The 12433-nt window shown below is 37.2% G+C and overlaps 1 protein-coding gene across 4 annotated transcripts in view; it reads right to left on the reverse strand.

Annotated features, from left to right (window-relative positions):
• angel1 (angel homolog 1 (Drosophila)) overlaps positions 1–12086 on the reverse strand; it is a 22868-nt gene extending 10782 nt beyond the window's left edge. For all 4 annotated transcript variants that reach the window (XM_016237405.1, XM_016237406.1, XM_016237404.1 and 1 more), the window contains exons 1-5: positions 12004–12086; positions 8752–9528; positions 3899–4116; positions 3748–3817; positions 2507–2937 (exon numbers count right to left, since the gene is read on the reverse strand). In XM_016237405.1, the coding sequence (XP_016092891.1) occupies positions 2507–2937; positions 3748–3817; positions 3899–4116; positions 8752–9528; positions 12004–12052 (1545 nt within the window). In that variant the 5' untranslated portion in view covers positions 12053–12086. The remainder of the gene's footprint in view (positions 1–2506; positions 2938–3747; positions 3818–3898; positions 4117–8751; positions 9529–12003) is intronic.
• Positions 12087–12433: the final 347 nt, after the last annotated feature.

Below are 12433 nucleotides of genomic sequence, written 5' to 3' on the forward strand. Positions count from 1 at the left end.
ATATATATATATATATATATATATATACACATACACACACACATTATATATATTAGCATTAATATTATTATTATTTAATTTCTTCTCATTACAGTTACAAAAGTGATTTAGTCAAAAGCAGTGAGAGATTTTCTCTCACTGTTGTTTGATTAATGGCAGACAGGATGAATATTGCAATCTTTTAATAGAGCAAAACAGAAAATATTTAAATTTCTTACTAGACAACAAAACAACCAATATTTCAATGTCTTAACAGAGCAAAACAACCAATATTTCAATGTCTTAATAGAGCAAAACAACCAATATTTCAATCTCTTAATAGAACAAAACAACCGATATTTAAATCTCTTAATAGAGCAAAACAGAAAATATAAATATTTATTACTAGAACAAAACAACCAATATTTAAATCTCTTACTAGAACAAAACAACTGATATTTAAATCTCTTACTGGAGCAAAACAAACGATATTTAAATCTTTTAATAGAGCAAAACAGAAAATATAAACATTTCTTACTAGAACAAAACAACCAATATTTAAATCTCTTAATAGAAAACAACCGATATTTAAATCTATTAATAGAGCAAAATAACTGATATTTAAATCTATTAATAGAACAAAACAACCAATATTTCAATCTCTTAATAGAACAAAACAACCGATATTTAAATCTCTTAATAGAGCAAAACAGAAAATATAAATATTTATTACTAGAACAAAACAACCAATATTTAAATCTCTTACTAGAACAAAACAACTGATATTTAAATCTCTTACTGGAGCAAAACAAACGATATTTAAATCTTTTAATAGAGCAAAACAGAAAATATAAACATTTCTTACTAGAACAAAACAACCAATATTTAAATCTCTTAATAGAACAAAACAACTGATATTTAAATCTCTTACTGGAGCAAAACAAACGATATTTAAATCTTTTAATAGAGCAAAACAGAAAATATAAACATTTCTTACTAGAACAAAACAACCGATATTTAAATCTATTAATAGAACAAAACAACCAATATTTCAATCTCTTAATAGAACAAAACAACCGATATTTAAATCTCTTAATAGAGCAAAACAGAAAATATAAATATTTATTACTAGAACAAAACAACCAATATTTAAATCTCTTACTAGAACAAAACAACCGATATTTAAATCTCTTACTGGAGCAAAACAAACGATATTTAAATCTTTTAATAGAGCAAAACAGAAAATATAAACATTTCTTACTAGAACAAAACAACCGATATTTAAATCTATTAATAGAGCAAAATAACTGATATTTAAATCTATTAATAGAGCAAAATAACTGATATTTAAATCTATTAATAGAACAAAACAACCGATATTTCAATCTATTAATAGAGCAAAACAACCGATATTTCAATCTATTAATAGAGCAAAACAACCGATATTTCAATCTATTAATAGAGCAAAACAACCGATATTTCAATATTTTAATAGAGCAAAACAACCGATATTTCAATCTCTTAATATAGCAAAACAACCGATATTTAAATCTATTAATATAGCAAAACAACCGATATTTAAATCTTTTAATAGAGCAAAACAACCGATATTTAAATCTATTTATAAGTTAAATGTCTGACTTTCAGAATATTGTTTCTTCAGTCGGCTTCTAGACAGTTATATTATGTTGCGACTGTCGTCGGGTCACTCCCCACTAGAGCTGTCAAAATGGATAAACTACATTCAAATTTTGTTCTTAAATATTATCAATATTCGAATTATATTCGAATTTAAAAGGCATAATTTCAGTTAGGGGGAAAAAAAGCTTTTGGCTTCTCTCCTGAGTCCACAAGAGGGCGCATCGAGCAAAATATCACAAATGCACGTTTATTCAAAGCAATAAAATAACACAACTATCTTCGAAAAAAAGTGCATAATGTTTAAAATAATGTCTATAAACCATATATAATTAATTACATTGCTTAAACAATTAGAAACAAAACAGCATCATGTATGTATAGTTTAATACAAAGGACCGAAAACCAAATCACAAAGAGTACTTTTTTCATTTAAAAACATGAGATGCGTTAGGATGGGGGAAAACCACCATAAAGTCTCAAGAAATGTTTTTTAAAAGTTGAAGTTATATTAATTTTACATGGCTTTCTAAACATGCGGCTCTCTTGTGCGAGACGCGAGTGCAACGCTGATAGATATCCCTCTAAAAAAATGCTATAAATATGCGTTCTGTGTGAACGGCTTGGTTTCAGTTTTGACGTAAACAACATCTCCACAATGTTCTCTTTTTCTGCAATATTTTGAATGAACAACGCAGCAGCGCCGAATCCAGTGGGTTCAACTGGATAGACTAACAAAAGCATTCAAATGCAATGACACTTACATCGTCATGGCATCTTGTGTGCCACTGATAAGGCTGCCTGAAGCACACCTAAAATTCGAATGCAACGTTTTTGCATTGGATTTTTATTTTAAATTCGACAAATACTCAAAATTAGCCCTACTCACCATCCAAGCAGGTAACCCGTGGTAGTAAAGCTGTCCGGTGGTGATGAAATTCCACAGAGGGCTGTTGGGTAAAGCGTTAAAGTCCCCACATAAAACCACCTCACAGCGTCTTCCTTCACTCCTGCATTTTTTGATCATGATGTCAATTTCAGCAAACACGATGGCCAGCTGGGCGAGCTTCACATCTCCTCTCCTGGGGTTGAACAGCAGGTGTGTGTTGGCCACACATATGGGGCTGAACGCTTCATTCTGCCCTGCCATCGGCTGGAGGAGCAGCACAATGCCCACGTTGTCACGATCTAGCAGCTCACAGTCCGATTGGCGAAACTCCAGCAGATTGATGGAAAGCTGGGTAAAGCGGTCGCTGTGATAACACACCGCACAGCCATCCGTTTTGGTCCCAGTGCGGCGTTTGTAGATGCAGGTGTAACCTGGGTAAAAAAAAAAGTTCAATTGTTAATTGTCATTAACAGGAAACAACTTCTGAACACACCTGCAAATTCACAACTTATTACCAGTCTGACTGATTTCAACCAACAAACAAAGCTCTCAAATCTTATTTCCAGCCATGCATGTTAAAATCTGCATTTGGATTCGATGGCTTAGTATGCAAATGACACAGTCCAATTGTAAATGACACGTTCTGGCAAACAGGCTCTTCAAATACAAAATGAAGGTGACGTCTGAACTGCTGGACCCCTTTAATACTGCATTTGGAAGCACAGAGTGAAATGTATTATTAGTTTCGTAATACAGGACACTAAATAAACTATACATATACTATACGCATCTCCAACTTGATCTGCATACATACAGTACACTCACATAAATTGATATATACTATATCAAATTTCAACTGCTTGATTACTTCTATCATCACAAAATGTGAGCTATATTATCATCATGACTTGACTTGTCCTTATCTGCACATCATCGGGTCATTTATTTCATTATGCATGGTGCCATTATCTTCTCCACTGTACAGCTTACATTTGGGCCTGTTCTTCATATAAAACGATTGTATGACGTCAGAAGACGTCATACGATCGTCTGTTTGTATGACGTCTTGACGTATGACGTCTTGACGTTTGTATGACATCTTTCAGAAGACGTCATACCTTCTCCACTGTACAGCTTACATTTGGGCCTGTTCTTCATATAAAACGATTGTATGACGTCAGAAGACGTGCACCAGTCAAATGGACTGTTATGGAGTGCATCGCTTATGTTTGGTTCCTCACCCATGTCAGTCAGGACAGGATAGATCTGCTCTAGGAAGTGATCTTCTTGAACTTCCTGAAGACAAATAATCTGTACAAAAAAGGAAATAATGATATTGCTTCGAACCAACACCAGATATATTTATAGGTTTTGGGTTGTGTGTCGCCTTACGTCAGGTTCCCAGATCTGGAGCTCCTTCAGGATGGTCCGGAGTCGCTGGTCCCACACTAACACTTCCTCTGGACAGTGTGTGTACAGCTGTGGATTTGCTTCTAGCAGATCTTGAGCCAGGATGTTGTAAGACATGATGCTGAAGTCAAACACAGCAGCTGTGTCCCCAAAGGCCCCGGTGTGGGTTTCACTAAGATCCTCCCACACCCGCCACATCACTTCGACATAGAAAAAGCATGATTTTAATGGAAGACTGGGTAGTCAAAACAACTACATAGCACAATATATGAGTAAGTTACACTAGCAGTCAAACATCTAATCTTTAAATAAATAAAAACATTAATATTATGAAATATTACTACAGTTTACATTGATATTACATTACTTTCTGTCACTCACTTCCACATTGTGTTGAATGACAGACACTAGGGGTCACTCTTTGCAGCCCCAAACACCTCTGAGTATTAGTAGTAGTATATTATTATTTAATGCCATGTCAGCACCAAACACCTCTGATGTATTTAGAATAGGCCAATGAAAGTTGGGGAGTGGAGGAATTGTTCGAAGCTCCCGTTTACTTCTGCTGGCCAAAGCACTGAGAGATCTGCACAAGGTTAGTCCTGACCCAGAGGTAATGCATTAACTGTGTTTGGCAACCGTTTATGCTCTACGGACTACAAAGTTTAAGGCACAAGCCCTGGGTCTGACCCAGGAAAAGTTGGAGAGGGCGACAGAGGAAGGGATGACATTTTTTTTAGGGCCAGACACCATCGGGCCTCCGGACCAAGGTAGGTGCTTTTGTACACCGTTTGCCACAATTTCTAAGAGACAAGAGGCCTCCCAACATGGCAGACCTTGCTCCATCTTGCCGCAAGCTACCCAACGTGGATTCGCCGGACATTGTCCCTTTGGTGCCATTAGTGCAGTATCTGGATGCATGGCTAGCGGTGCCCAACCCATCACACTGGCTAATTAGGATGATCCGGCTGGGCTATGCATTCAAATTTGCCAGGTGCCCAGATACTTTGGTGTCCTGTTCACCTCACTAAAAGGTGAGGATGGTGGAGACAAGTCCTCTGCACAATCTGACCTGTGTTGCAGCCTGGAATTAAACCATGCCATGCTGGTTTTGTCTGGCCAAAGGAGAATGAGCCTGGTTTCTCCCAAGGTTTTTTCTCCATTTCTGTCACCGATGGAGTTTTGGTTCCTTGCCGTTGTCGCCTTTGGCTTGCTTAGTTGGGGACGTTTGACTGACTGCACAGACACTATTGGAAGAGAACTGAACTGGATGATGACGACAGCACTGAATCATCAATGGACTGACTTTAGCCAAAGACTATAGAATACCCAAGACATGTCACTCGTATCATTTTGAATGGGGTAAAATGCAACGCTCAATATGGCCACTCGATCAAACGAAGTTCCGCCTTCTGAGTAAAAGAGCCAATCACTAAAGTCATCGCATCACTGCAGCTGCTATTTAGAAGTCCCGCTTGCTATAGAAACACTCTGCATTCTGAGACGTGAGCCTAGGACTGCACATGCGCACTGGCTGGTCTAGCCTGAGAAATACGCTTTTTTAAACGCTATTTAAGCAAAATAAACAACATTTATGATACAGTTTTTGTTAGATTTCATTGGTGATTTCAAATATGAAATTTAATTATAAGCTTGGCGAACAGTTTTGGAGAATTTTTCCAATTCAAAGAGATGGGAGCTGCACTTGCATGCCCGAGAGCCATTTCAAAGATGGCCACCGAGTGACATGACTTGCCTTAAGGGGACTTTGCTTTAGCTGGAAAAATTACTCTTATTGTCCTCTTGCATTATTAACAAACTATTTTCCTGTTTGACACTGTAAAGCTGCTTTGACACAATCAGTATTGTATAAAGCACTATATAAAGGTGACTTGACTTGACATGCTGACGTGTCTCTGACACAAGATAGACCTGAAGGATGTGTATTTTCAGGTCTCGATCCTTCCTCAGCACAGGCTGTTTTCACAGTTTGCCTTCGAGGGACGGCATATCAGTACAAGGTCCTCTCCTTCAAGTTGTCCCTGTCCCCTTGTATATTTACAAAAGTCTTGGAGGCTGCCTTTGCCTTGACAAGGGAAAGGGGCATTTGCAACCTTAACTACCTCTACGACTGGTTAATCCTATCTCACTCTTGAGAGTTGTTGTGTGCTCACAGGGACCTAGTCCTTCAGCAACCAGGAAAACAACTAGCTATCCCCCATGCAGAGCATCGCTTTTCTCAGTGTGGAGTTGGTGGCCATGACAGCATGTCTTTCAGAAGATCCTGATCTGTCACCACACTTTTAGCCCTGGGACAAACCTTGCGTTTCTCTGTGCAGTAGTGTCCTTAGAAAAAGAGTCCAGGGCCTGTATTCACAAAACATCTTCAGGCTAAAAGTAGCTCATAACTCGCCAATTTAGGAGAAAATCTTAAAAATAATGGGCATGTCTGTTCTAAATTTAGGACTCCTACATTTTTGCTCTAGGAGTATTTCAGAAAGCGTTTCAGCACTAAAACTAGCTCCTAAATCTGTGAAGAGTTAGGAGCAGTGAAGAGGACTCCTAAATCACTAAAACCAAGCCACAAACTAACCTAAAATAGCTGTTGCCAGCAATCTGCCTCGGAACGTAAACATTTTAGAAACATTTGACGATAATGAGCTTTTATAAAGGTATCGCCTTTGGTTTTGGAGGTTATCCCAACTCCAAATTTTCCTTTGATTATGTCCTCGTTTTCATTAACCAATTGGGCAAGAAATAACAGCTGTTCTCGTGTCTAGTTTGGTTTTCTTTTTTGTTTGCATGTCTAACTGTCAGCCATGATTATTCTAACCTCTGTTAATTAAAAGGCTGTTTATATGCATATATGCATATGTTTACGAGAAGCATACAGGCTGACAATTAGCTGAACATATACATATACGTATATTATATTGTTTAATTAGTGACACTTAGCCTGCATTTTAAAATCTTTATTTGAATGTGGCAATTAACATTTTTAAACCTAACATTGCACTCTGCAATATTTCTATGAATAAATCTCTGACAGAGACCCCTCCCCTCTCCTATCAGCCAATCACTGTGTGCATAATTAGTAAGCATGCTGACATCATCCATAGCAACAAGGTAACCCCGCTCCCTTACTCTGAGCTTAAGACTTCTCTCTATCCCTTAGTAAATGTTTGTCTCAGCAGCTTTGTGAATAGGTTTTAAGAGAAAACTCTTACTGCTATTTAGGAGAACTCTTAGCGGTAAGATCAAATGTTTTGTGAATACGGGCCCAGATGTGTTATTGTTAGGGATATAAATGTTATGAGATTAATGTTTTAAATACATTTATGATTATACAAATAAGAAATGTTGGGGGGGAAATGCATACTTTTCAACATACTAAACTAACAGTAGGTGGCAGTAAGTCACTTAATGAGTGAGTCATTGAGTCATTCATTCAACTGATTCGTTCAAAACGCTGAATCATTCAGTAACAAAACACCGCAGAGTGTTGCTTGGAGAATGTGCAATACTTCTGCTGTGATTAGAGGTGTGCGATATTGACAAAATATCTCAATATTTTCTGGGATTTTATTAATAACGTTAATTAGATGATATTTTGCTGAGTGTGTTATTGTGCTGGTATCTTAAGGACTTTCGTGGACAGCTGACTTCTGAAGTTTTTGATATTCTTCATATTCTGTGTGGTGGTCAGATAGAAATTAATCTTTTCCAATAAGTTTAAATTGATTTGTACCTTTTTCTGGGCATTTTTACCTTTATAAAGCATTTTTTTCTAAACGTGTACATTATCTTATGAGTCAAATTCTTACATTTAATCATTGAATTAGAATAATAAGACATTTGGGCTGTTACCAAGCAAATGAAATCAGTATCAAAAAAATTTGCAATGCAGAGGAGAAACAGAAGCTGCGTCTGAAGTGGCGTTTAGATGCATTTACACACTGATTAATGCAGGACATGAATGCATTTAACCTGCAATTACAAATGCATAAATACTGTTCTGATATATTAAACATAAAACGTTGAATACTGATATTTGAAATTATTTAAATAATAAAAAGATACTTTAAATGTGAAATTAAAACCGCCAGTAGGTGGCAGCAAGTCACTGTTAATAAGTGAGTCATTGCAACTGAATGTGTGGTTTTTAGGCATTTTTTCTTCTTCTTAACCCTGTGAGGACCAACTGAAACACTTCCAGTCATATGCTCTGCCTGGCCCCCGTCAGTTCTGGAAGATTTGCAGCCTCGCTAGTCGCTACCTTCGGTACAATCGGTACTTGCGCTACTGAAGAAAAACAAGTACCGGCAGGAATTTAAAATGTTTATACCGACTTAGTACCATAGTATCGGTTCTCGTGACATCCCTACCAGAAAGTACTGTCAACAGGCAGAAAAAAAAAAATACAATTTCACCATGTTTTTAGGAATAAAATGTCACATAAATCAGTGTGAATGATATATGAACAACCCCCTCTATAAAACCCTTCAGAATGTACTGTATAGCGAGGAAAATAACGAAAATTTGGTGTATGTAAGCGCGGCTGAAATGAAGTAAAAAATTCAATTGACATCTACAAATAGATAAACTGCAATAAAATAAACACTTAAGTGTGTATTTTGGTTGTCTTTTCACTAGTCTGAAAAAAAGATATTTTAAAGAAGTAAAATAGCCCAAAATCTCAAAATTGACCAGTGCATGAAAAACACTGTTTGCCTGTAGTGTCTTGCATTAACGTTTGTAAAATATTTTTAAAATTAATTTCAGTAATTGAAACACAAGTCCAAACTTTTGTCTGGTGTTAAATATGGGGTTCCCACCTTCAATGCCGTCACTATCCTGAAGCGCAGGATAATAGCTGACGTCAGGAAACTGCACATAAGGGCAATAACACATCTGTGACAGCCCAAGGCCCACGGGAAAATGCCAGCCGATGGGCTCCGCTGGTGTCTGAACCTGCTGAGAGTCTGCAAGCAAAGCCGCCAAATCAAACACTGGGCTGCCAAGGGCTTCATTCCCAGCGTCAGAATCAAACCCCAGGAAGATGTCAGTGCTGGGATGAGTGAGTCTATTTGACATGGATGAATCCACCTCACGGTCTGTTTCAGCATGTGCATCAAGCTGGTTGAATGCAGAGAGCATGTTATCAATATCTGAGTGACTCTGATATTCAATACTGGAAAACTCAGAATCATTTGTTTCTTCTAGACACCCGAGCGCTGATTCTGAGAGGTTTACGTCACTGTTTGTCCTCTCTGACCGCCGACACACTCTCACACCAACGTTTCCGTCACACACAGATGCTGCAGGAGTTTCCATCTGATTGACGTAATGCAGTGGTTTGTGCACATCTTCATGCATTTCCTCCTTGTTCAACTCTTCTGGTGTCTTTTTCAGCTCACAGACGTCTAGTAGATCTACCAGCGCTCCGTGAGGACTCTCAGTGTCCGTGCGGTTTGGATCAGGACCGGTGGATGTTTTTACCGTGCTGTTCCACTGCAGTAACAGGCCCGTCTGCTGCGGTCCAGAAAGAGCACCGCCACCATCCCAAACCTCTTTGCCATTAACGTACACAAACGGCGCCTTGCACCACAGTTCTGTGGAGAGACAGAAGACATAAAAGTGACAGATCTATTTTGGAAAAATAAACATTTTCTGAAGCAACTGGTGCTGAAAAACTACAGGTGCCACAAACAAAATAAGTACCAAGGGCATGTTAAAAAAGGTCGATTCCATCCCCACTGCACTTCTGACACGATCCCAAACGAGATCCATATGAATGCATGCAATATCCTTGTTTCTGAAATGCAATGAGATCACATGCCAACCGAAACACGCGAGTATGTCACATGGGGTGTCAGGGGCTAGTTGTCACATCCTATTGAACAAATGCTTATTTCCTCTAGTAGTGGTTTCAAACACTTCAAAACATAAATTGCAATTTTTCCAATTAAAAACAATACAGGTTTGCGGTGTTAATTTGTAAGGCAGCAGAATTTGTCCAAAATGTTGTTATTATATATCAATCAATATGGCTATAAAATAACAATATTATTATTAATATTATTAAATAAAAATCTTAAATAAAACATCTCTTCCATCTTTATTTGACCCTCTAACTCTAGCAATCTCTATTCTAATTCTATTCTTTAAAAGACTTGCCTTTTAGACTTGCACTCGATTCATTTACTGCTTGTTTTCTTAAAAAAAACTAACACTAGCTTGCTCTATTCTATCTATTCCTTTTTTTATTTATTATACAATTAACAAAAGCAAAAAGGTCTCTAACACTAGCTTGCTCTATTCTTTTTCTATTCTATCTGTTTTCTTTTTATTTATTATATAATAAAAAAACCTTGCTATGTGTACTGCGTTAAACTAACAGACATGTTATAGCACTTGTATATCATTGTTCTTTTGTTGATTTTGATTTTGATTGAAGTGTCTGCTAAATGTATAAATGTAAATGTAAAAATATACAACAAATGACTAAATAAAAACAATATAAATGTTAATATTGCAATATTTCACTGTAAAAAAAAAGTATTTAAGGAAAGTAATGACATTTATTTTACATTACAACTGTACAATTACAATACTTTATGGCTGTTAAAATGTCATAATTTTCAAATGCCGGGGGGCTTGAGTGGAAATACGTAATGTAATGCGTGTTGTAAAGATCGCGAGTAAAAACAATGAACAACGAAGCACACAGCGTCTTCACGACATGGTGGCGGTGGCAGCAACAATACTACAGCGAGAATAAAAGTTACGCCTTCTTTCTTTGCGTGAACATTTGGGCGGCGTTATGCAAATCTTCCCACATAGTGATGTAGACATGTGGGGGCGTGTTAGAATGAGGCGTTTTAGGTAGGTGTGGCTGACTCTTAACTTTTATAAAGAATATCTCTTTGGATTTGAGACTTTAGTCTTTGCAGCTTTACAGATCTTCTTTATGCACCAAGAGCTTGTAACACTCCAAAGAGAAAGGAACAATTTTAATCACATCATATCACCCCTTTAAGGCTTTTAGTGTCATACTAGAGTTATATTCCTCTTGTCTGGGTTTGTTTCAGAGAGACTGTCAGTCTGTGTGTTAGTGGCGGAGATTTTAAAGGAGATTTCTTTCTGCAGCAGCACTACAAAGAACTACTCTTTGTTACATCAGAACTACAAACACATAAAGTGTTTAAAAAAACAATTAATTTAAGTGACTCATTCAAAAAGCTGATTCATGATTCATGGTATTTTTACACTGCTATTTTTATTGGAGATGTAGCAGCAGTTAATTCTGCAGTGGATCTGAAATAAGTTCCACTGGCAGAGCAAAAACACTGGAAACAAGAGAGAAAGTATCTACCGATATTGTGTCTAAAATGCAAGTTACTGAATAATAACTTCTTTTTTTAGTGAACAGTTGTGTCCCAATCTGCAGTGTGTTCTGAATATCAGAAGAACACATATCTGGGTATAAAGTGAACAATATAAAACCAGACTGACGTAAATCATTATTACATAACTATATAATGAAAGCAGATTTGATCTAAAAAGTCAAATCTGTGTTTTATGTTTTTCAATTATTTCAACTTACTGAACACAATGTCTTCGCTTTGATACATTTGTCAGTTTTTGCTCTTTCTTTGATTCACACGTATTCACTTTTTTCTTTCAGTGTTTTCATTTATAGGCATTTATGACAAGACATACAAATAATAACTGCAACAAGAAGAAACATTGACTTTTTTACTGCTTAAAGTTGGCTGGAGAGCCTATATCGCTTAATATGCTGTTGAAAGGCAGGTCATATGTCAAATGTTAATGCTAAATAAAGCAGTTTTACTGCTGTTGTTGTTGTCTTTTAACAGTACCAGTGTAAATCTTTCATTAGTTGTCGTTGTTAATAAAGAAAGGTTTGAAAATAAAGTGTGACAACTAGCCCCGGTCTATCCCAACACCGAGTACCGCGGTATTCCCATCCGCTTTATATTCTTTATACCGCTTTACTAACGCTCAAACACACGTGCCACGACATCTACACCGACACAAGCCACGAAACACCGTCAGCGTCTTACCTGAAGCCCTGCCGATGAGCCTCGAGAGCGGATACAGCGCGTGAAGCATCACACTCGATCACGATGACCGGCGGACTGCGGAGCGACTTTATCGCGACGCTACAGCATGACGTCACACGCAGCGCGATGACGTCACGCCCTACCTGTAGTGTTGTCTGTAGTTTTTGAGCAGATGATGGCGTGCGTCCCAAAGAATGCAATATATACATAATTAAATACAGTATATAATGCAGTGCACACCAGCAGGTTTAATCCGGGCAGAAGCCACCTCATGTTTGGTTAAGGGTGTATGCTGTTGTGCTTTTGGTTTAGGGTTATTAACATTTTAGACAGGAAGTGTAACAACAAACATATTCTAATAAAAAGAAAGATTTGTATATCTTTGTATAACTAGGTTAAAGAGATCCATTCTAAAAACTCCTCCATTTCT

Source organism: Sinocyclocheilus grahami, unplaced genomic scaffold (assembly GCF_001515645.1).
Source record: "Sinocyclocheilus grahami isolate Dianchi unplaced genomic scaffold, SAMN03320097.WGS_v1.1 scaffold513.1, whole genome shotgun sequence".
In the NCBI taxonomy this organism is placed as follows: Eukaryota; Metazoa; Chordata; class Actinopteri; order Cypriniformes; family Cyprinidae; genus Sinocyclocheilus; species Sinocyclocheilus grahami.